The 25,404-nt window shown below is 41.2% G+C and overlaps 1 protein-coding gene across 3 annotated transcripts in view; it reads right to left on the bottom strand.

Annotated features, from left to right (window-relative positions):
* Positions 1-25,404, bottom strand: part of MOSPD2 (motile sperm domain containing 2) — a 140,428-nt gene that overhangs the window by 78,845 nt on the left and 36,179 nt on the right. For all 3 annotated transcript variants that reach the window (XM_029604876.1, XM_029604877.1, XM_029604878.1), the window contains exons 3-7: positions 22,746-22,901; positions 15,735-15,821; positions 14,072-14,226; positions 6,454-6,514; positions 3,594-3,632 (exon numbers count right to left, since the gene is read on the bottom strand). In XM_029604876.1, coding sequence (XP_029460736.1) covers positions 3,594-3,632; positions 6,454-6,514; positions 14,072-14,226; positions 15,735-15,821; positions 22,746-22,901 — 498 coding nt within the window. The remainder of the gene's footprint in view (positions 1-3,593; positions 3,633-6,453; positions 6,515-14,071; positions 14,227-15,734; positions 15,822-22,745; positions 22,902-25,404) is intronic.

Below are 25,404 nucleotides of genomic sequence, written 5' to 3'. Positions count from 1 at the left end.
CTATCAAGCTGAAAACCCTTAAAATCTTTAGCCTTTCCTCATAGGGGAGCCATTTCATGCCCTTTATCATTTTGGTCACCCTTCTCTATATTTTCTCCAGTGCAACTGTATCTTTTTTGAGATACGGCAACCAGAATTGCACACAATATTCAAGATGAGATCTGACCATGGAGCGATACAGAGGCATTATGACGTCCTCCATTTTATTTGCCATTCCCTTCCTAATAATTTCCAACATTCTGTTTGTTTTTTTTGACCACCACAGCACACTGAGCCGAAGATTTCAATGTAATATCAACTATGATGTCCAGATCTTTTTCCTGGGTGGTAACTCCTAATATGGAACCTAACATCGTGTAACTATAGCATGGGTTATTTTCCTCTGTATGCATCACCTTGCACTTTTACACACTATATTTCAACTGCCATATGGACGCCCAATCTTCCAGTCTCACTAGGTCCTTCTGCAAGTTAAGTCACTATTCAGAGTAGTGACTTAACTACTCTGAATAATTTTGTGTCATCCGCAAATGTGATCAGCTCACTTGTCATACCCCTTTCCAGATCATTTATAGATATATTAAAAAGCATAGGTCCAAGTACAAATCCCTGAGGCACTCCACTGTTTACCTTTTTCTACTGTGAAAAAAGACCATTTAATCCCACTCTCTGTTTCCTGTCTTTTAACCAGTTTGCTATCCACAAAAAAAATCTCCTCCTATCCCATGACTTTAGTTTTCTTAGAAGCCTCTCATGAGGGACTTTGTCAAATACCTTCTGAAAATCCAAATATTTCACATCTACTGGTTTGCCTTTATCCATGTTTATTCACCCCTTCAAAAAATGTAGCAGATTTGTGAGGCAAGACTGCCCTTGTGTAAATCCATGCTGGCTATATTCCATTAAATCATGTCTGTTTATATGTCCTGTGATTTTATTATAATAATAATTTTCACAATTTTTCCTGGCACTGAAGTCAGTCTCTCAGTCTACAGTTTTCTGGAGCCCTTTTTAAATATTGGGGTTACATTGGCCACCTTCCAGTCTTCAGGTACAACAGAAGATTTTAATGATAGGTTACAAATTACTTGTAACGGAGCTGTAATTTCATTTTTTCTTTCAGAACCCTGGGGTGTATGCCATCCAGCCCAGGTAATTTGCTACTCTTCAGTTTGTCAAGCTGGCCTACTATATCTTCCAGGTTCAATGTGATTTCAGTCAATTCATGTGAATCGTCACCCTTGAAAACTGTCTCCGGAAGGATATCTCCCCAATAATCTCCTCAGTCAACACCAAAGCAAAGAATTAATTTAGTCTTTCCACGATGGCCTTACCTTCCCTAAGTGCCCCTTTAACCTCTCAATTACCTAAAGGTCCAACTGACTCCCTCGCAAGCTTCCTGCTTTGGATATATTTTTTAAAGTTTTTTTTTTATTATGCATTTTTGCCTCTATGGCCAACTTCTTTTCAAATTCTCTTTTAGCCCTTCTTATCAATGCTTTCAATTTAACTTGCCAATGCATATGCTTTTTCCTATTTTCTTCAGATAGATCCTTTGGAGAAAGATCTTTTGGCTAAAATAGCCTCTTTCACCTCATCTTTTAACTATATCGGCAATCATTTGGCCTTCCTTCCACCTTTCTTAAAGCATGGAATACCACAAGACATTCTGTGAACACACAGGGGTAGATTTTAAAAGAAGCGCGATCAGCCTACTTTTGCTTGCGCATCAGACTCAAGCAAAAGTACGCTGGATTTTAGTAGATACGCGCGGAGCCGCGCGTATCCACTAAAATCCTGGATCGGCGCGCGCAAGGCTATCGATTTTGTATAGCCTGCGCGCGCCGAGCCGCGCTGCCTCCCCCCGTTCCCTCCAAGGCCGCTCCGAAATCGGAGCGGCCTCGGAGGGAACTTTCCTTTGCCCTCCCCTCACCTTACCCTCCCTTCCCCTACCTAACCCACCCACCCGGCCCTGTCTACACCCCCCCCTTACCTTTGTCGGGGGATTTACGCCTCCCGGAGGGAGACGTAAATCCCCGCGCGCCAGCGGGCCTGCTGCGCGCCGGGCCGCGACCTGGGGGTGGGTACAGAGGGCGCGGCCACGCCCCCGGGCCGTAGCCACACCCCCGTACCCGCCCCCAAAACGCTGCCGACACGCCCCCGACACGCCCCCCTCCGAGAACCCCGGGACTTACGCGAGTCCCGGGGCTCTGCGCGCGCCGGGAGGCCTATGTAAAATAGGCTTCCCGGCGCGCAGGGCCCTGCTCGCGTAAATCCGCCCGGTTTTGGGCGGATTTACGCGAGCAGGGCTCTGAAAATCCGCCCCACAATGGGCACAGATGCCAGGTGTAAGGACAGCATGCAATATTAAATGTGATATTCCCCTACTAGAAATCTGAGATATTTACTGTGACCTGCAAATATTTTCATGTGAGTTTAAGCTTTCTTTAGATCCAGGAAGCACACCTAGTCTCTTTATCTAGGAAACAGATTCAGGTGCCAAGGGAAGCCATATTGAACTTTTTCTTTACCAGTAATATGCTCAAAGCCCTCCAGTATAGCATAGAATGATTTCCCTGTTTTCTTTGGAATCAGGAAATATTTGGAATAAAAGCCCAACCCTCTTTTCCCTGGTAGAACTGTTTGGTCCACACTGGCTTCTAAAAGGAAGGAGAATTCCTTCAATAGTAGTTCTTTATGTTGAGAAGCAGACCAAGAACTTCTTGGTAGGTGATTTGGGAGGTTTTCCAACAGATGTAATCTTTTTCCATTCTTGATTATACTGGGAACCCAAGTATCCAATATTATTCTGAACCAATGGTTTACATACAACCTCAGCCTTCCCCCTATAGGAAGGGTCTCAGGCAGGGATAATGGGATCTTGGCTATGCCCTCTTGGATCCAGTCAGAATTCCATTTCAGCTTTTGGGTGAGATGCTGGCTGTGGCTTTGTGACCCTTTGCTGTCTGGGATGAGAGTAATGTCCCAGCTATTGACAGGTATGAGGGGGTGAAGAATAACAACATCTCCTCAGTGGATAGAAGGATCTAATTTTTGCCGCACTCATACCTCCTACATGAGGGGAAAGGGTCTGGAATGACAGCAGAGAGAGAGTTTGGTCTTTCACTTGAGCCATCACTTCCCTTGACCTTATCACCAAAACGTTCTTCCCCACTGAAAGGCACCTTAGCGACCCAGTCCTGGACATCTCATCCAAGGTTTGAGACTGGCAGCCTTGAGAGTATGCAGGCACCATACTGCAGAGACTCTAGATGCCATCTCAAAAACAACAAGAGACAACCTATTCCTGGAGGAATTCTGTGTACAATATTTTAAAATTCTGCAGACTTTATTTGTTCCGAAAATGTAACACGACTATCTGCATAATAATTTATAAAACAATAGATAGCCGGATAAGTACTTATCTGGCTAACTGGTGACTGCTGAACGTAGCCTGATATTCAGCAACTGCCACTTAGCCAGATAATTCACTACTTATCTGGCTAAACAGTGCTGAATATCAGCCTTGGTATTTTTAAAAGTTGCAATACATAATTATATAATAATAGTTTATTGATGAGAACATAACTTACCATTCATTATCCATGGCATTTCAAAGATTACAATTTTAGCTGCAATAATAAAATAAACATTCCATATTCAAAAAAGATGTTAAGTATTTAACACCAAATACAAATCTATTTAATTCCACCTTTCAACCACTTCAAAGTGGATTACATTCAGGTATGCTAGGTATTTTGTGAGACAGTAATAAAATGAAAAAGTGAAATACCTACAGTACCTGAATGTAATCCACTTTAGTGCCACTAAAGATGGAATAAAAAAGTGAAACAATTCTTTTCTAAAATAATATTAGCATTTTTCAAACTTTATACCAAAAATGCACATTTCATAACACAACATTAATGGGGACTAATCTGCAAATTTGAGACTAAAATATTGAAGAATTCAAGCTGCTAAAATTGCTCATACTTTACAAGTTAGATGACAAAAATTAAACAAATTATGTAAAACTACCACAGTGGTAATATTTTATTTATATTGGTGTAGTGTGGGTGAATATTAAACAGAACACATACTCTTCCTATATCATAGTTAACACTGCAGATCACATTGCCTCCAATGACAGCCAACAGGATTAGATGAAGCAGCCTTGCATATCTCATCCATGTGAAATGATCTGAGGTAGCAGAAAATGTAATCCATCTGGCAAGCATTCTGTTTTGCTGATGGGGAACCCTCCTATCAGCAGTATCTGATGCCTAGATTCAAGGTTCTGAAAACCTCATGGATTTTCTACAAGGCTGGCTCCGCTATCAAAAAATTTAGCTGATCTATGCTAGAACTCAGATAACCTTGGCATACAATACTTGTGGTGTGCCTTTTTAGATATAGGTACCATGGTGTTAAGGATAATTTTGCAGCATCTTACAACAAAAATCCAGCTACACTCCTCTACGCACAACTTAACTCTCACTGGCTGTTGAAAAATATCCTTGCCATCTTAATGCAACTTGAGTGGACAGGCAATGTCACAGAAGCTGAAAGATCCTTAGGCAACAGAAATGCTATCAGTCTGACTTCAGAATCCTTGTTGCTTTTCAAATCAACACACATGAAATATGCACTTGTTTCTCAGAAAAGTTAGGAAAAATGGGTCCACAGGAAAGACAAGCTACTACGTTATTATAATCCGCATTACATATACATATCTTATAGCTATCTATATGCAGTATATATACCATAAAGCAACTAACAAAAAGCTATTTAAACTAGGTTTTAAAGGCCAAGATGCTGATTTTGAATAAACGTTTTAAGATGTTTCAGGAGAATCTTAGCTCTCCTAATATACATTTTTTATTTCCTCTATATGACCTAAATTGAAGAACTCTGTAAATGGCTTCTGGCAAGAGACCGAGAAGCTGAGCATGGGAAATGCCACACAACTGTTTAGTTGCAGCTTCATGTTTAACTATACTAGCAATAAAAATAAAAAAATACAGAAAAATATATTTCTCTTCTCAGCCTCCAATAACCTGCAAAATATAAATTCTGTAGCAGGTAAAAGGATTGTTGCTTTATAATTATAAATATGGTTTCATTATATGTTTTACATTCTTTACTCAGGTTATAATTAACTTTGCAGAAACAATCTGCTGTAAGAGTTTATTGAAAGCCTTAACAAAAGAAAATATCTGTGACACTAGAGATCTTAAAAACAGTTCACCACTCCACCATTTTTCTCTCTTTATAAATCACACCTGGACAAGACAACACAGGGACCTTCAAGGATTAAAGGGATCTCTCCTGGTACTACTCTTTGGCTAGTAGTGGTTGTAAAAGTAGCTATTTTACCTGGCAAAAGGAAATACCTTGCCTCTTGCACAGTCAAGCTACTTGTAAACCGATGTGTAAATCGAACACCGGTATATAAAAACAAACAAACAAATAAATAAAGTACAATAGTCTTCCCTCCCTCCTGAACCTCGAGTGTGCTCCTCTTTGGCACGACCAAGATTAAACAGCCCCAGTGAAGAGATACAAAATGAGTTTGCAACCTCAGTAGTCCTATGGCTTGAGCCTTAATGCTAGCACTGGATAAATTTTAAACTTTCCAAATATTTGTAATCACAAAAATATTCACGGTTTATATAAGTGCACTGCAATTTGCACAGGATGACCTGAAAAACACAATTTATTCCTTTGCTATTCAATCTGTCTGCAAATTACTAAGGCTGCAATTGCTTTAAAAAGAATACTGTTATTTATAAAAGCAGGTGTTTTGGAAGAAGAAAGCAAACTTGTTTTTTTTTTTTAATGGCACAAGTCAAGAATTTACAAATAATAATCACTCAAATTCTCCTTCTGTTTTTACTGCTTAGAATTTCACAGTGATTAATTTGGAAGATAAATCAAATTGGAAATCAATATTGTTTCATCAATACCAGTATTCACAGAATACGTAACAGTGTTAACTGATTGCTTAACGTTATTTTAATCTTCTAGTAATTGTGAAGATGAAAACTTGAAGATTTATGATTTAAGACATGATTTGTGTGCAAAAGGACATGCCAAACATATGGTCTCACAAACTAAGGTTTTGCTATTTGTGTTGACGGCAGGCCTGTTTTGATCCTGCTACTACTCAGACTATATTATAATACAATGTTCATGCTGTTGACAGGCTTACATTTTCACACAGTTTTCCTTATGAAAATTAAAAGTAAAATAATTAAAATCTCAGAAAACGTCTTGTTTAGTTTGATGTCTTTACACCGGGAAAAAAAAAAAAAAAAGATTACAACCTTTCCAAGCTAAAATGATAGTAATTTGGTTTAGGGGGAAAACAGAAGACAACAGTGAATTTGGAAAGCAGGTTATTTAATTAAAAAAAAAAAAAAAAGTTTTGTTAACATTTTTTGAATTACTTACAAAGATATTTGGGATAATAGATCTTAAAACAGTTGATGACAAACCGAACAAAGTCCATGTCCTAAAATCAAATTAAAAAGCATTTTTCAAGTTATAAAATGTATCTTAAGTAATGTACAGTTCTGATTCAGCATTAGCACATTATAGGTACATAAAGAAAGCTAAGCCCTTCTCTGTGGATAGAAGGATAAATCAGCCACACAAGTTGCTGCTTTCATCCGATGGTGCCAAGATGGAAAAGCTCTCAGAGCCTGAAATGGTATTTCTAAGCATGCACAAACATTCAGCGTAGCCACCTGCTGCACAAGTGTCTTCAGTCTTAATAGTAAGCTACGCTTCAACTCTAAGGCGGCGATGGGAAGAACTGTGTGGCTTATTTACCCTGTCTATGGAGAACACAACTGTTACAGGTAAGCAAATTAGTTTTCTCTGTGGACAAAAAGAACAAGCTTGTTATGGTTTTGAGGTGTTGGAGTGGATTCTTGGAGATGGCCCCTCCCACAGGGAGGAGCCCCATGAGGAACCGCAGTACTAGGCTAGACTCTATACATGCAGACACAGAGAATTCGTATTTATTACATAGCTTGGTGGTACTGCCCAGGGACGGCAGCAGTGAGGTAACCCAGCAGAAGTAGTCCAGGGGTCCTCAGCAGAGGAGACCAGTCCCACGCTCAGGTAGATGGTAGGCTGCACAAGATAGTAAAGAAGTCCCGGATGCAGACTAGCAGCACTGAAGCTGAAGGTGAGACAGACTGACAAGGTTAGTTACTCACTGAAGTAGATAGCTGTGTTGATGAAGATCCTGGCAGGCAGAAGTATTTGAACTGTAGGCACCAAGTTAGGGAGAGCAGGCCCTCGAGGAGTGAGTACCCGGTATCCCAGATAGGTAACTGAAAGAAGCATAAGGGCCTCTGAGGAGTGGATACCCAGGTTAGAGATGAATGATCCCGAAGGGCAGAGAGAGAGCTTCCCACGGCAGCTAGGAAGCGGCAGAGCAGCTTAGACCGGAGGCATTCCAATCCAATCCTTGCCAACTCAGTTTGTTAGCAAACGAAGGGCAGGCTAAATACCAGGATGTTGTGATGTCACTGGGAGCGGACGCCCCCGAGGTTCCCGCCATAATGTGGATAAAGAAGTGGGTAGCGTGTGCGCGCGCACCCTAGGAGACCCTCAGGAAATCCATGGCAAACACTGTCGCTGTTGCCATTCCGGGGATGCCGGAGATAGCGGCACAAAGATGCAGCAGCAGCCATCTTCCCAAGGCTTGAGGAGAGAGAAGGAAGAAAGGTGAGGCACAGAGATCGAAGCCGTCTGAGACCGACAGACGCAACAAAGCTCAGCCACACAAGTGAGGACTCTAGCTGAGGGTTGCATGTGATTTATCCCTAGATTCATCAAAATGCATTATTAATGCATGGATAACACCTGCGATAAGAGAAAGGGGCGTGTTTAGGGAAATTTTAGAATTACCACACCACGCGATAACATACTGCGGTAAACTTAGCGCAACCCGCGATAATTCCTATTTTCGTATCTTGCGGTGAGAGAGAGAGAGCGCCTATCTACAAGGCCTTCATAGTAGTAAAGTATTTATGTATTTATAGGAGGGCCATCGAATAAGTCGAGGTGAGGTGTGGTGGTGGTGCAGGGTTTGGAAGCCAATTTCTCCTGTAGCGTGAGATGTACGAACAACACAGTACATATCGGTGAAGATTGGATGTCATTTGGAGTGAGGAAAGTCTCACAAAGATGCCATTTCTACTATGTTCTCTCACCCTAGCTTGATGGACTAGAACTAGGTCGGCCATCATAGTTGGTGATTTGATTATTAGGAATGTAGACAGCCGGATGACTGGTGGGCGTGAGGATCGCCTGGTAACATGCCTACCTGGTGCGAAGGTGGCGGACCTCACGCATCACCTAGATAGGATTTTAGTGCTGGGAAGGAGCCAGCTTTCGTGGTATATGTGGGCACAGACATACGAAAATGTGGGAGGGAGGTTATGGAAGACAAATTTAGGGTCTTGGAAAGCTTAAATCCAGAACTTCCAGGGTAGCGCACTCTGCACAACAAAGGTAAGGGGGGGGATTTAGGTAGGGCTGGGGGGAGGCGGAAGGAAAGTTCCCTCCATGGCCGCTCCGATTTTGGAGCAGCCTCGGAGGGAACAGAGGCAGGCTGCGCAGCTCGGTGCACGCAGCCTTGCGCGCGCCGACCCTGGATTTTATAAGATAAGCGCGTATCTTATAAAATCCGGCGTACTTAAGATCTACTTCACTGGTTTCTAGTATGGAGGTGAAGCAGGCAGTCACTTCTATGAAGACCACATATTGTCCCGTAAAGCAATGCTCCATTCCCTACATGAAGATTTTGCGTGATGAAACTTGCAGCTTTATTACAAAGGTGGTTAATGCCTCCCTTGAGGAAAGTTATGTACCCGCATAATTGAAAATTGCATTTATAAGGCTTGATCCGTATGATTTTAAAACTTATCGGCCTACTTCATTGGCATTTTTGGCAAAAGTAATTGAGAACAGTGTATTGAAACAGCTGCATGGGGTTTTTAATACGCATACTATATTGAATGTTTCAATTTAGTTTTTGGATAGCTTAAAATACTGAATGTTTATTCAGCTTTGATTTTTTCCATTACGTTTTTGATACCAGTAAGAAATCTGTGCTGGTTATGCTTGACATTATTGCTGCGTTTGATACGCTGAATCTATGTATTATTGCCCCAAGATAACTTGGAGCATCAACGCTAAGGATTTTAAAAATAAAAACAACTTCTTAATATTTGAAATGCCAGAAAATTAGTAGCCAATACAATTTCTGCAATACAGATGTAATATGTCCTCTCATCTATCAGTAATAATCCTAGAAACTGCATTCTGTACTATTTGAAGAGCTGCAATTATTGACTTTAGAAGACTTAAGTATGAAGAATTGTAGTAATCAGTAGCTGAGATTACTACCAACTGCCTCATGGTACTCGAGTATTTCATATTTAAAAATGGTCTGAGCTTATACAAATATGAAGCTTACAGTAGCTATTTACTATTGACTTGAGAGTGCGAACACAAGTCTGGGTCAATCTGGACCCAAGATTTCAGACGTGAGATGAAACAAACTTTAAAATCCTTAATCTTCAAAATTAAAGGAATATCTATGAGTGGATGCCTGGATAATACCATCATTTCTGTTTTTTTTGCATATCAAGAGCCAGCTAATTATCTACTATATAGCACTAAATCACTGAGTCACAAACCTCTAGACTCCTTCCACAATAATCACAATAGATATATAGAAGTGAATGTCAAACATAATTCTTTTAATACTGTATATAAAAAGTATATACTCATTAAAAAGGGAAGCTGACACCATGGATGCTTGAGGGTCTCTTTTCAAATGACATAGCAGTGATCTTTTATGTCCCTAAGTTTCTTGCTGATATTGGTCTTAAGAAAATGATGAAAATCATCATAACACTGTGGAAGCAATCTCCATATTGTGCCTCCTGGTTAGCAAAATATCTTATGTGCTAACCAGAGCACTGAGATCTGCTGATTTGAGTTTATTAGTGATTCCATCCATAAAAAAGGTTAGTAGAATCCTGGTGTAGAATATTTTCAGTTGCAAGAGCTGCTTCTTTAGAATTCTTTTCCAAAGAAGATTAAAACTGAAAAGAAGATTGATATTTTTAGAAAGCAATTGAAAACTTTATTTGAACAAGCATTTGAAGTGTAAGAGTGGGCAGTGCCGGAGGGAAGAAAAATTGTGGTATCTATTATAGTGTCAATAAAGATCTTTGGAGAAAAAAAAAAACAATGTATGGTAAGTTACAATTATTTGTCCTATCCTATGTTTTTGTTTCTTGTTTTATGTGATTCTAGATTTTAGTCATATTTTCCAGCATAGCTCTCTCTGCTTCAACGGCAGGGGAGAAAGACTGATACTTCACGCATATCCAGCATAGCTCTCTGTTTCAACGGCAGGAGGGAATGAAGAAAAGTGGATCTATATACAGACAACAACCAACAAGGACTGAATTACATAGTCTGGGTAAACAAATAAGCATTGGTGTAGCTTGCTTATTGTGGCGGTTACTACCCCTAACTAATTAAGCTAGATATTTCACTTAGATGCAGTTCCAACACTGCTCTCTACATTAATGGTGGAGGTGGAAGAGAAATAGAACCAAAAGGTTACTAAGAGCCAAGAGTAACAGATAAGTATGAGAAAAAAAAAGTGTGAAGCTTGCTGGGCAGTCTGGATGGGCCGTTTGGTCTGCTTCTGCCATCATTTCTATGTTTCTATTTTATAAAGTATAGAAGGTTTTATTGATGTACATCATTTGTAAACTGCCCAGAATTGTGCACAGATGGTATAGTAAATATTTAACAATAAATAAATAAAATAAATAAAAGGCACTGAGCATGAGAGGACTGCCTTTTTTATTTTAGGCAAAGATGCCTTTGCATATGAAGACTTTCCTTTTTGTAGAAGGGGAGTAAGGCAATTCTAAAAAGTCATGGACGGTACATTTGCTGAATCTGGGGGGGATATACAAGCACAATTCGGCTCACTAAGAAGGCCCTACACATCTCTCACCGCAATCGAGGAAGTGGGTGAAAGACACCATTATAGGGCATTTAGGCGATCTCTTGAAGCTGACATTTTGAGAAATACGGAAGCGATGTCAAACAGTTTTGAAAAAAAGGGGATTTTTAATGAATGCAAAAAAAAAAAAAAAAAGGAAATTTTGTTTAGGAGACTTCCTAAAAATACAAAATAATAATTATAGAAAAAAAAGAAGAAAAACTGTAGAGTGTCTGGATAAATATACAAGAGTGCAATTTCATACTTGTTTGCAAAAGAAGAAAGAAAACAAGACAGACTTGTGCAGAGGGCAGCTGTGCAGGAAGGTCTGTGCATGCTTGAAAAGACCTTCTCGGTCTTTATGAATTGTGTGATAGCTCTTCCATCTCATCTCCATCAAACAACATCATCCACTTGGTGTGGCAGAACTTATGCTTGTCCGCAGAGAAAAGTAGTTTAAAGCAGTGCTACACAAAGTACGTTCCTTAGTGAACCATGACAACAATGAACCAAAAAGTCTAAAGAGCAACATTAAACAGCCTTAACATCATTTAAGCCTGCCGTGATAGAAGAGCCACAATATGGTTCAAGTACTATTGGCTTAAAGTATCTTTGTTCTTAATAGAGGCAGAATGTTTCCACAAAGCACATCGCTGATGAATCATCCTCTCTCCAATTTAAATACAGATCTCTGCACTTTGGAAAAAAACAAATACCTAGTGACAACACAGAATAATCAGACAGGAATCTGGAAGGATATAGTTTGGAGCTCACTAGTCGTTACTGATCCCACAAACAGGTGCCCAAGTTACCATAAACTGGTACCTCGCTTCCTTTAAGGCATGAGTAATGTATTGCAGCCCAGGGAATGTTTTAATCCTGCCACTGAAATGGAATTCTATTAAGTGTTGGCCTACATATTCACAAAACACTCCCACTAGTCTTACAAACTCAACATTAAGAGGCTTTTAAAAAAAAATTAGAGTTATGGTAACGCGTAAAAAGGACATGAAAGTTAGTGGAATGTGCTGCTTATTATAGAAAAAAAAAAAGTTTCCATGGATTAGGACTATTCTGCAAAAAAACTTAACCAAGGCATTAGTTTTTCTTTAAAAGAAAGGGAAGGACAAGAGGAACTTTTTTTTTTTTTTGGTGAAACTAACATTTAAAAATAAAAGAAAAACCCAAATTTGTCTGGGGGGCCAGTCCGCTAGCTCAACAGCAGTGCTGAGTGTGTCATGCAGAGAATCTGGGTTCAGTTCTCAGATTAGGTCTTCCGTTCGGAAGTACCATTCACTGGACAATGTTAACCCCTAGTGGCCGGACTTAGGGGCCCATCATTGCAGGGTTATGGAGAGAGTACTGCTGTGAGGCTCCCAGTTAAGGATAGTCACTGGGCTGAGTTGGGTGGGGGGGGGACCGAAGAAAAATCCTTGGGTAGTTATGGTGTCGTAGCCCAAAAAGGCTGCTTTAAATTGGAGCTGGAAGCCTAGCGAGGCAGGAAGAAAAAAATCACCTCGTCCAAGAAAACTCCTCTTGGGAGTCACCTACACTCCCTCTCAGATTTTATTTAATCATTCCAGCTCTGTTTCAGACATGGAATCAAACAGAATTCATAACATTCAAAAGATGCCTTCCTAGTAGAGCCCTTTAATCAAGAACATGGGCATCCGGGATGCCACTGAATTCCCACCCCCAATAAAACAGACATGACAAAATGTGTTTTATCATCTTGTGTGGATATAAAAGGCTGCATCTTTGTTAATCTAACATGAAATATTTTCTTCAGTACCAATATGATCAACCGTTTTGTCCTTGTCAACGTCCTTCCTAGCATGACAGCACCCATACCCAGCCTCCCCTGCTGTGCTACCCTAGCAATGGGACTATGTCCCCAGGTTTTCCATGCCCAATATCACACCAGCACACTTGAGATTATGCCTATGCTGGAAGACTGTCTCCACCATCTTAGGGTTTTCCCACAACCCTGGCTTGGGTCAAAGCTGCGAAAAAAAATGTGTTTATGTAGAGAAGCAGCACCAACCGAGATATACCTAACGTTGTTTCCATTTGCTTATATAGCTTTATTCTGCTGGGGCTTACTTCTATAAGGATACATTCTTAAATCATTTTAAGAATAAGGCAAATTCTCTTTTCTGGAAGAGATTTTAGTTCACTTATCTTAATCGAGTGTACCAGGAAGCACAAGTCATCCATATGCTGATCACATGCATTGATAATAAAAACTTACTTTTCTTATTACAATCAAATTAAAAACTATGAACACATTTCTACAAATGGTAAAAATGTATTACTGTGCAATGACTTTACAACTTTTTTTCTCTTTGAAATAAAAATGCATTCTTTAGGCATTGCTCTTCTACAATCATGTTAAAAAAATATAATTTCTAATATTCTTTACACAAACTGAACCCATGAAAATGACAGCGGCAAATCTACCTTATCTCAAGAACAATTTAATTTCTCCATTTTATAAGAAATTTGGGAATTGAGAAAAAGATTTAGTGAAAACACTGCAAATCCACAAAAGCCTCAGAGTTTAGCTTTGGCTTCAAAGATAGAAACAGGATGCTACATACACATAGCATTAATAACTATGAAACTGAAAACTGCATTCCATAATGTCTTTACCATAAGGTTGATTCAAACATTTTTGTATGTAACATAGCTGGATATACACATTTGATTCACTAGACAGACACAGATCAGCCAATTTTGGGTTTTCTGTTCAATAAATGCAGCCAAATATAATGTTGTATTCAATAACAGAATTAAATTGGGCTTCATATTCTTGTGTCTGTTAGAGAATCTAAAGACCATTTATCGTGTTCAGTTATAACCCGGTTTCCAAGAACGGGAGTTTCCATAGCAATCTCCATCGCTGAGGATAACGCAGTCATATTAGGAACAGGAATTATAGATAGCTTTGCGATCATCACACGATTCTAACCCCAGACTACAAAGTAGTAAAATAAAACCAGTCCTAAAAATAATGCTTACTATATTACTGAATCCAGTTTCAGCCATGTCAAACACAACCGTTAAGGGTTTTCCTGGCTCCCTCTTGGCATACCGTTCCAACAAAAATGCAGTGCACTTCTTTTTCTCCAGCTGAGTTCTGGAATCTTTAAGATGAAGTTTTACTTTGAACCAGACTAGAAGGGAGGGAATAGCAATATACAACTATTATATTCATTCTGATTAAAGAAAAATCCAAGTGCATGAACCTCAACTACATTTTTACATATAACCCAATTCGCGGAAGAGTTATTTTAAGCTTCCCCTCAAAAACAAATTGAAGCATGATCAATGGCAAAGCTCAAATTAGTTTGACAAAAGAGACTTAAGGATAATCTTCAAACCATGAAATCGTTTATAATTGTGAAGGGCCCGATAACCAATCATGATCCCAACATTTATTACAGTTTAATTGCTTTAGAAAGTGGTTCCCAACCCTGTCCTGGGGACCCCCCCCCCAGCTAGTCAGGTTTTCATGTTATCAACAATGAATGTGCATATGAGAAAATATGCATGCATTGCCTTCATAACATGTAAATTTTCTCTCATGCATATTCAGTGTGGATATCATGAAAACCAGACTGGCTAGGGGGTCCCCAGGACAGGGTTGGGAACCACTGGGATAGAGGACTTTGCAGCACTTTTCTGGCCACTGGATTAAATGACAGAAGAAGAGAGAAAATATGTTATCGTAATTATTACCCAATTACAGTTGTGTAAACTGAAGAACGGAGAAAAAAAAACAAACATTTGCTAGGTGTCACATAAGGAGTCTGTGATAGAGAAAAGATTCTCGAATCCAGACTGTCTCTTGAAATATAGGTTGATGATGTCACCTCTAGATTGGAACATCTCCCTACAACAAAACCGTGGTTAAAGATAGGAGATACAAATCCACTGACAAGACTGGTCAATGAAAATGCATACTCAGCATGTCTGATAAAGATTTACATCAAGTACTATACTTTATGCATCAGGAGATAGGTTATTATATCTTTATTCAAAGGGTTCTATCTACTTTGAAGAGAATATTTGCACAAAATGTACATGAAGAAAGTTTACAAGCTTTAGAAACAGGACTGAGAGACTTGAAGGGAACCGGGGGACCTGAAAAAAAAGATTGTACCCATACAGAGAGCAGTATGTTATTTGCAGGGATGTGCTTTAGTTTGAAACATTGTTTCATATTGTGAATAAAAAATAATTAAAAAAAAATTTTTTTTACCCTCTTTTCTTGCTTTTAATACACACTAACTTACGCACTAAAAATAAATACTTAAATGTTAAAATGAAAAATGTTAAAAACGGAAAGAAAAAAAGAAAAAGAGCTGCCATGCACAGCCCCTAGTTATTTGTCCCACCTATTCAAGGCAAACATCATCAAACCTCACACACAGCTGCATTAAAAATAAACAAACAAACAGTCCTTGGATAACACTAACCAGTCACTTAGAAATGTGAAACATCCCATTTTTTTAAAATTCTAAATCAGAAGAACTGTAAAAACAAAATTTTAGATGTTCTCCTTCTCCCTTTCCAAAAGGGCACCGTGTTTTATTACAGCACGCGATGTTGTGTTTTCATTCAGCACATTAATACCTCAGGCTGTGTAAACGGGACAAAGAAAATCCCTCACGTATCTTACATAGTTTATTGCCCTGTTTGTCGTATCCATGCAGGAATATGGCACCACTTTCGAAACACCACTTGGGAAAGACAGATTCACTGAGGTCTGAAATGAAAAAAAAAAGGATAGACAAATATGTATAATTCACCAAAATGTCTATGTTAGTCCTACAGGCTGAATCCTAACCTGGTTAAACAGGGGGTTTTGAGGGTAAAGCAATGGGCAAAGAAGGAAATCAATACTCTGCAAAAGCATTATAAACTTTTCTTGAAAAAAACGATTTACAATGGTGATGGAAAAGCATTCAAAATTTTCTGAAAATGGCTGGGATTCTGATATTTAAAACCTTATTCACATTTACAACAGTTATGGCAAAACGTCATAAATTCAAAAAGGTTTAAGCCTATAATCCTATCTGTCCCTTTCTTCATGGAACTACATCTGTCACTTTTTCCAGCTTTCCGTCAATCAGTTTTGCACATTAAGTCTACATTCAAACCTATAGAACCCGTTTCTAGTTTTGCTGTGTGGCAGCCATGGGTTACCTTTTCAATAGAAGACCTGTTCTGTCTCCGGGACGTCTGACCACTACCACTTAAGTTTAAATAAGCAAGCAAGGCTGGTGGAAGCACTAGGCGGACCAGGCAGCCACCTAGAGTGCAGAAGTGGCAAGACCACAGCAATTGCTCCTCCTGGTTCCTACCTGTGTGTTGGGTTTGTGGCATATTGTGGTCTCTTGGTCGAATTGGCGATGACTCCTCCCACGGGGAGGGGCCCCGTGGGGAACCACAGCAATAGGCTAGACTCTAGTAAGCAGACACTGAGGGAAGAAAGCTTTATTGTACTGCTGATGTAAGTTGAATCTTGCTTCAAGGAAGAGATAGTACTGTAGGCCAGCGACATCACAGTAAGCTCAGACAGTCTATAGATGATGGACTCACCCGGATGTCGCAAGGCTGGGTAGTGTTCCGCAGCGCAGGATAAGTCAAACCTGAAGGGTGGATTAAGGAGAGCTGGAGCGCAGCGATAGTCAGAGTGGCAGTGCGGGTAACTTCCTTGGTAGAAGAATGGAGAGAGGGACCCGAGATCCGAGGTGCAGGATACCCTGAGCAGGATAGGCCCTCGAGGAGCCAGTACCTAAGAGCGCCGAGGGATCCTGGAAGAAAGTAGATAGGACCCCCGAGGAGCGGGTGTCCCAGGTTAGGTAGTTGAACCCCGAAGGGCAGTTAGAAGTGAGAGGCCCCTGAGGAGCGGGTAACCAGAGCTTCCGTAGGAGCGAGTGACCCCAGAGGGTAGAGAGGAATCCAAGCGAGCAGCTTAGAAGCAGTCAGAATAGCAAAACCAAAGGCCTTGCTAACTCGTTGGGCTATAGCGAAGCGGAGATTTAAATACCTGGAGGTACTGACGTTATGCGGTGGGGACGCCCCCGAGGTTCCTGCCATGACGTATTCAAAAGCGTAGATGGTGTGCGCGCACGTGCCTAGTAGGCCTCAGGAAGAAGCATGGCGGACGGGGACGCCCATGCTGTGTCGGAGATGCCGAAGGGTTTCGGCAATCAGCACCAGAGGCAGTCATCCTTCCCAGGGAAGAGGAAAAGGGTAGGTGAGGCAGAGCGGTCGCAGCCGTCTGCGACTGACGGACGCAACACTGTGAGCACCCAGAAGAGGAAGTCATGTTGCTAGGCCTGCAAGGAAGGGAAGAAGCAGCAGGAGCAGCGTACACGCCTGCATCACCGGGACTCGGAGACCTTGAAATTTGGCACTGGTGAGCCCAGGATGGCCAGTCCTTGGCACACCAGCAGCACCTTTCCAGCCCTGAAAATCTAGCAGCAAGGCCTTTTGGACTTCACTGCAGCAAGGTGCTGATCTATTCTGCCCCACTCCCACCCCAGTGCTCCAGGTTGATTAGCCTGCATCCAGTGCTCCCTAATGCCACGGGGTCAGCATCTCTAAGCCTGCTGATATGCATCCCAGACTCTGCTTCACGCTGTGCCTGGGCTGAGATTTGACACCCAGGGGGGCTCCAGGCCACATATGGGCCTGCTAGTATCTCCCCAATAGACTGGGGTAGAGCTGCAAAGAGTACTCCTGGGGGAATTCTGCGCACAAAAACTGAAAATTCTGCAAACTGTATATTGGTCAACATTGTCATGTAAATTGTTGTCTAAGTAATTACATTTTAAATTATTACAGAAAAAAGTTATTAAAGTTGCAGAATTTTAAATATTTTGAACAGAATTTCCCTAGAAATTCACTGTAAGAGTGTCCCTTCCACATGCAAACACCCTCATACAAGCTCCCTCACTCTCTCGCACACACTCACGTCCCCTCATATAGGGTCCCTCTCTCTTGCATACGCACCCACACAAGCTCCCTTTCTCTCTCACACATACATCCTCACACAGGCTACCTATGACTTTCTCTCACGCACTCCTTCACACAGGCTTCCTCTCACACATATACAATCCCTTCACACAGGCTAGCACCCTCACATACACACAATCCCTTTTTCATACACACGAGCTCCCAAATCTCTCACACACATACACACTCCTTCACAATCTCCTCATATAGGCTCCCTGTCTCTGAAACCCACACTCAAGCATCCCGCCACACACCCTCTCTTACCTCCCCCATGCTCTGTCACCCTGCCCTCTCACACACACACACACACACACACATTTCTCTCACCGGCATGCCGCAGGACGCGCTCCGTTCGCGGCGAAGATGAAGGCCCGGCGTGCTGCTCGCAGCAAAAAGGGAAGGCCCCAGTGTGCTGCGGGACACGCTCTGTTCGTGGCAAAGATGAAGGTCCGGGTGCGCCATTTGCGGCACACAGGGGCCTTCCATTTTCGCCTTGAGCGGAGCACAGACTGTTTATGGCACATGGGGGCTTTCCCTTTTCGCCACAAGCGGCATAGCGGGGTCTTCTCTGCTATTTTCTGGGCAGAATTTGGCAATTCTGCACGGGGGGGGGGGGGGGGGCGCGGAATTCTGCATTCCGCAGTAGCGCAGAATTCCCCCAGGAGTAAAAGAGAAAGAGCAATATATACTGTCTGGTAGTAAATGTTACGGAAAGCCACTGGTTGCAGTGCAGAAGACTTCCTGCCCATCCCTATCAGCTCAGGGGCAGAGGTTGGAGCTGCAGGCATGTAGATCAGGCAGCAACCTGACCTCTTTCCCAGACAGAAACACTAAGGGAAATGCAGACAGATGAGTGTGTGTCTGTGTGAGAGAGAGAGAGAGAGGAAGTTTGGGGGATATTTTTTTTATCCTTGTTAGTTTTAATTATTGGGTGTTATTCGATGTGTCTGTTGTCTTGAAATGTTATTAGAGTTTGGGATTTTTTTTTTTTTAATTTGTATACGAGTTTTAACTTAGAGTTCATTGTATTCAGCTGTTTTGACTTTTTATCAATATGGTTTCACTATATAATGATTGATGTTTTATATTTTATTTTATTTTTTGATGTTTTATAAGAAAAAGTGATGTTTCTGTTGTTCCATCGTTGCACTGCATACAGAGTCTGACTTGTTGGGGCTTCCAGTTTAGTTTTTGTCTGCATGTTTCTATTTATAGTTTATGGTCGATTTTTTCTGAATTTGGTGAGGGTATGTCTGTGTTCTGCATGTGTGAGAATGGGGTGAGATAATCCATTAGCATATAGTTTCTGTACAGAGATCTGTAAGGAGAAATTACTACTTACCTGATTAAAGAAAAAAAAATTAAATGAGAGGTGAATCCAAAACCAGTGGGTTATGCACATCTACCAGCAGATGGAGACTGAGTAAAGCTGATATCACTGTACATATACCCCTGCAGTGACATCCGCCCACCAGTATTCTCTGCAAAAGCCAACTGTGGACAAACTAACAAAACTTGTTAACAACAGCACTCAGCTAACAGGAAAACATTGAGCTCAGACAAAGAGTGTAACAAACACTAGTCTAGGGACTGGACTGACACTTAACAGTACTCCCTGGAGCACGCAGTCATGCTGAAACAGAGGCTCTCGTTAGTGACCAGGACCAGCAACACTGAACATACGGTCCCATGACTCAGTTAATCTAAGTTACAGGAGAAAACGTCCAGTAAATTTCAGAATGACGAATGGAGTGTATGACATAAGCAACCCAATTTTAAAACAGAACTGAAGCAGGAAAGAGCAAAAAAAGGCCTGAGTACAATTTTTAAACAACTCTCCAATTGGAAGCCGCTGGATCTTGTAAAGAACTGGCACAATGTGCTCTTGAATAGATCTGGAAACAAGTCTGGCAACCGCTTTTTGAATAAGCTGAAGAGCCTGAAGAGATGATTGTGAAAGACCTACATATAAAAAGGTTCAATAATCTAGCGGGGAATAGCCAAGAATTGAAGCTTCTCTGGAGACACACCTAACCAGTCTGGTTTTCAGCATATCCATAACAAATATGGATGAGTTAGTTTCTCATATATTGGAGACCGAGGTGCCCAGCGGTAGTTGTGTTGAGCCCTCTCAAATGGAATGGTGGTACATGCACTGAATGAGTAGCACCTCTTTTCATGCCATAGTGCCAGCAGCAAGACTCTTGGGCCTATGTGCAGAAGTGCTCTGCTCTGATACAAACAGAATGCATTGTCATGCAGCACCAAGTGTGTTGACTGCACTCTAGAATGCGAGCTCCATGACACGCTGCACCCTGGTCAGCCTCAGGTCTGGATAAAATAAATGGTTTGGTGGCATATGAATCTTCCAAGCCATGAAGGTTGATGGGATCTGCATTTATAAGGCTCTCTTCTCATCTCCACATCGAGAATGGACCTACTCTGGCAGAGCCTTGCACTAATCTTTTCTTTGGCTCTGAGGGGCATGGCCCCAAAGGGGGTCCCTCGTGCTATTTAGGCACACTCCTCAGTGCCTTGCTCAGCCCTACAGGCATCTGAGTCATGCTCAACCCCTGACGCAAGACAGATCCGGGAACTGGCAATACGGGAGCTTAAACATGATTGTGAGAACGAGAGGGAAAATTCCCATTTCAATTTTCTGCGTCGAGTCTGATTCTTCACTCCTGAATGAGGAGCTGCTCCATTGCTCAGCCATGCACAGAGGATTTTGGCTCTCACACACTAGTACCTTCCTTAGAGCCTATTATCTTCCAGACATGGTGTTGCAGCGCTTTACAGAGACATCCAATCACTGCTCTAGCAGTTGGGAGGAGTCATGGTTCAGGCCTAGGTAGTGAAAGACAGATGGAATGTGCATCCATGACGGACATCTGGCGCCACAGATGCAGGCCTTGAAGCTGCTGACCGATGGATTCTTGGCCTTGAGTTTATCCATACTCAAATTGTTTCTTTTTTTTTGTTAGAATTTAAAAGTTCGGTTTGAGAAGCTGTCAGAGAAGCTGCCAAGGCAATGGCAGGAAAACAGAAGATGGAACGAGCAAAGAATACTAAGCCCAAAGCTTTTAAGAGAGACTGGATGTCACAGCCTGTTCTGCTAGGAATGAAAATTCAGTACAGTGTATAGTCCAGGATGTACCTTAGAGAGATTGGATGGTTCAGAGCTGCTGTCTTCTGCCTGAAGAAACAGCTGCCAATCCCCATGGGTTGAACCCTTGTGTGCAAGCAACGGCCAGGACTTCTTAGGTGGAAGCAGGACTCAGGAAAGACCTAAAAATCAGACTAGAGCAGGACCCAGGACAGTGTCAGACGACTTGGAATCAAGAAATACAGGAACACAGTCAGGCATCAGGATATCATAGAGCAAACTCTGTGGATTATTGGACCAGCAAAGGTGTGTCAAGATAGAGCTCCTTATATACAACCCTATATTTGGGACACACCTAATGCTGGGTCCAATAGGGAGCCTCTGGAGGTGGGTCAACTTTACATTGCTTAGTATTTTCTTCAGAGATGTTGGTGATTCAGAATCCTTGTGGTTCCACTGCAGGATCCTCAAGCCTTGAATATCCATAGCCGCAGGATCAATGCCTACTGCCCTGACACTGGTTACATTTGTGCAGTAGCTTGAACGAAGAAAGACTGAGGAGCTCATGAGATGGCGGTTATGTGCAGACACTCCAGTGCACGCTCAGTAAAGTCTTTATTTATTTATTTTTGAGTTTTATATACTGTCATTCGGTAAAGCCATCACAACGGTTTACAAAGTTCAAATTACAATACTTTGAGCAATAACAGGAAGCATATTAAACAAAAAACAAGAGACATCCAATTATGAAGATATTTAACTAGAACATGCACTACGAAATGCATGAAGGGGTGCACAAAGGGGAGAGCCCCTTTGGCACATGGCGCCTGCTTGAATGGCGCTGTTCAACAGTTCGAGCAGTTTTCGGTGACGTCTGGTGAGGGGCGGGGCTTCCGATCGGGCCTCTCCCACGGCGATTCTCTTCACCTTACCAGATCTCTTTTTTTCATTTTTCATTCCTCCGGTGGTCAAGAGGGTTTTCAGGGTGCTTGGCGATGGGTGGCCACCCTGTGAGCTGCGCCTGTTTGAATGGCACTGTTCAACGGTTCGAGCAGTTCTCAGTGATGTCTTGTGAGGGGCGGGGCTTTCGATCAGGCCTCTCCCGTGGCGATTCTCTTCACATTATTCACTTTACTGAGTTGTGAGAGCTGGGTCCATGTAAGAGCCATCTGAAGACATTATGGTTAATTCATGTCTGCTTGTTGATGGAGAACACAATATATATAGTTGCTTCCTTTTGGACTGCTATTACATTACAAATAGTTGTCTATGATATTATTCAAACTTACATAAAAGGAGAGTTTGAGAGAAAATCTTTATATATTAAAAAGTGCAAAAAATAAGAAGAGAGCTATAAATGAAAAAATGTCAATTCCACCACAGTTGGAGTGAAACTGTGGTGGAATTGGGGGTGAAATTACGGAAAAAAAAAAAAAGCAGTGAAAGGAAAAAAAATACTTGCAGCTACAAGGAATGAAAAGCAATTTTGCTGAGTCAATGGACCATCTCATTGTGAAATAGACTGAAGACATAATAGTTGAATACCAAATGGCATCTTACCATTAACTGTAAACTCCTTTCTCCATTGAAAACTTTCATCAATCATCTTCAACGTGTCATCCACTACATTATGCCGCCAAACCAAGTAACTCTCTACCAGGGTATCATCTTGTTGCAATTTTTCGACATCTCGAGAATCATATTTACTGGCTTTATCTAGGAAGCAAAATGATATTTCATGTATTCTCTATCAATGCTGACTTAATAATACTATCTAAAAATCAAATCAATAATACATTTAATAGTAAAATTTCAGTACATTTTATTAAGCAAGATCCAAATATGCTTCCCAATATTATTTACATTTTTTTAAACCATTTTGTAACTGTAATAAAGCACTCCACCGCATTTTTAATTAGAATAGCATTATCCTTCATGTTGTTGATGGCATGGGAAAAATTGTGGAACAAATAAATCAACAAGTACCAATTTCTTACTCTAATAAATCTTGGGAAATTTAAGAAAAATAAATGCTCTCATTAAAAAAAAAAGCTTTAAGAAGTTTATTTTAATTAAAATTAGAAACAATTTTCAAATAGCCCATGTAGTGGTAGAGTGTGAGGGTGTGTTTATCAAACTTACCTTCCACCAGTTTTTAAAGAGAAAAACCATGGGCAATTTTTCTTTGAAAATTAATGTAAAGTACACACATTAAAAGCAGTCACATACTTTGAGCCTGCTCTTTGATGCAAGTGGCCGAAAGGTGTAAAATAGTGCAAGCACTTGTGCAAATGTCATGCACATGTATTGTTTTCCTCCCTGACCTAAATACATTTCTGGAAACATTTACCTATAGTCTGGCTGAAAGTATGCATGTTAAGAAAGATTATATGTACTTCTAGTCAGCCAGAAGATAGCAATTTTTATAGATATGCTATTTTGTCTGCTTAAATGGATTTGAAAATTGCCTTCATAATGAACACTAGACCATGCACAGTTGGTCATCTATTTATTATTTTTATTTATTTATGAACTTTTCTATACCAACGCTCATGAAGATATCTCACACCGGTTTACAAATATCTAAATTTTTTAAAATTTTAAATAAATATCTAGATTTAAAAAAAACCTAGTGCTTGGGTCTCAAACTCTCCAAAAAATATATGGCAGCAAAGCAATATCAATGTACTGACTAATTGGTTTTAACATTTTAAATTATGTCTGGGTTTCTCCAAGAAACACAAAGGCTTTTTCAAGGAAGATAAATTCAAATGAGAAATTACTACCTACCTGATAATTTCCTTTTCCTTAGGACAGTCAGATGAATCCAGAACAAGTGGGTTATGCACCTCTACCAGCAGATGGCGACAGAGCAAACTGACGTCACAGTATATATACATCCCTGCAGTGACATCAAAAGCAATTGTGAACAGACTAGCAAAAAGCCTGATTAAAAACAGATAACCATTTCAATACTCGGCCAACAGGCAACGCTAAGCTCATACTAGAATGTAATCACATTAGTCGAGGGACTGGACTAACACTTACCAGTAATCCTTGTAATATGTAGTCACACAGGAGGAGCACACTATAATCATTCAGCAGCCAAGGGTGGAAAGCTGCATTCATTTGACTGTCCTAAAGAAAAGGAAATTATCAGGTAAATAGTAATTTCTCATTTCTTAGCATCCAGTCAGATGACTCCAGAACAAATGGGATGTATCCAAGCTACTCCCGAATAGGGCGGGAGGCTGTCTGCGGACCAGTTAAAACTGCACACACAAAGGCTGAGTCCTCCCGGGATTGCACATCCAGATGATAATACTTGGAAAAGGTGTGTAAGGACGACCATGTCACAGCATGGCAAATGTAGACAGGAGACATCAATTTCAGCTCCGCCATGACACTGCCTGAGCCCTAGTAGAATGAGCCCTAAGCTGACTAGACGACGTCTTCCCAGCATCCATGTACGCAGCCATGACTACCTCCTTAATCCAGTAAGCTATTGTAGCCTGCGAGGCTGACTCCCCCTGTCTAGTACCACCGTGAAGATGAAACAGGCAATCTGACTTCCACATAGGCTCAGTAACCTCCAGATACCTGACAATGTCTCTTGACATCAAAGGGTCGCAACAGATGATACTCCTCTACATCTCTCTCTCCGTCCAGAGACAGCAGGGAGATGGACTGATTCAAGTGAAACTCAGTGACCACCTTCGGGGGAAAAAAGGAAGGAACAGTAAGCAGCTGTACCGCCTCTGGAGTCACCCGGAGGAATTGATCCCGGCAAGAGAAAGCCTGCAGTTCAGAAACACTACACGCAGAACAAACTGCCACAAGAAACAGTTTGAGGACAGAAAGCGCAAGGACAGAGTACGCAGTGGTCTAAACGTGGGGACTGCCAAGAAATCCAATACCAAATTAAGACTCCATAGGGGCACCGGAAACCGCAAAGGAGGACAAAGATGTTTCACTCCTTTCAGGAAATAGGCCACATCAGGATGAGCTGACAGGGAATCACTATTCACCTGACCCCTGAAACAGGCGAGAGTCGCTATTTGTATCTTTAAGGAATTGAGAGCCAAGCCTTTATTCAAGCCAACCTGCAGAAATTCCAAAATGAGAGGAATCGACTGAAGAAGGAAGAGTACCTCCATCCTCACACCAGGCCTCAAAACACACACCCGTACATAGGCCAAGGAATTGTTGAACTTTCTAG

The sequence above is a fragment of the Rhinatrema bivittatum genome, chromosome 5 (assembly GCF_901001135.1).
Source record: "Rhinatrema bivittatum chromosome 5, aRhiBiv1.1, whole genome shotgun sequence".
In the NCBI taxonomy this organism is placed as follows: Eukaryota; Metazoa; Chordata; class Amphibia; order Gymnophiona; family Rhinatrematidae; genus Rhinatrema; species Rhinatrema bivittatum.
The sequence above is the reverse complement of the archived record's forward strand: the minus strand, read 5'-3'. Positions and strand labels throughout refer to the sequence as shown.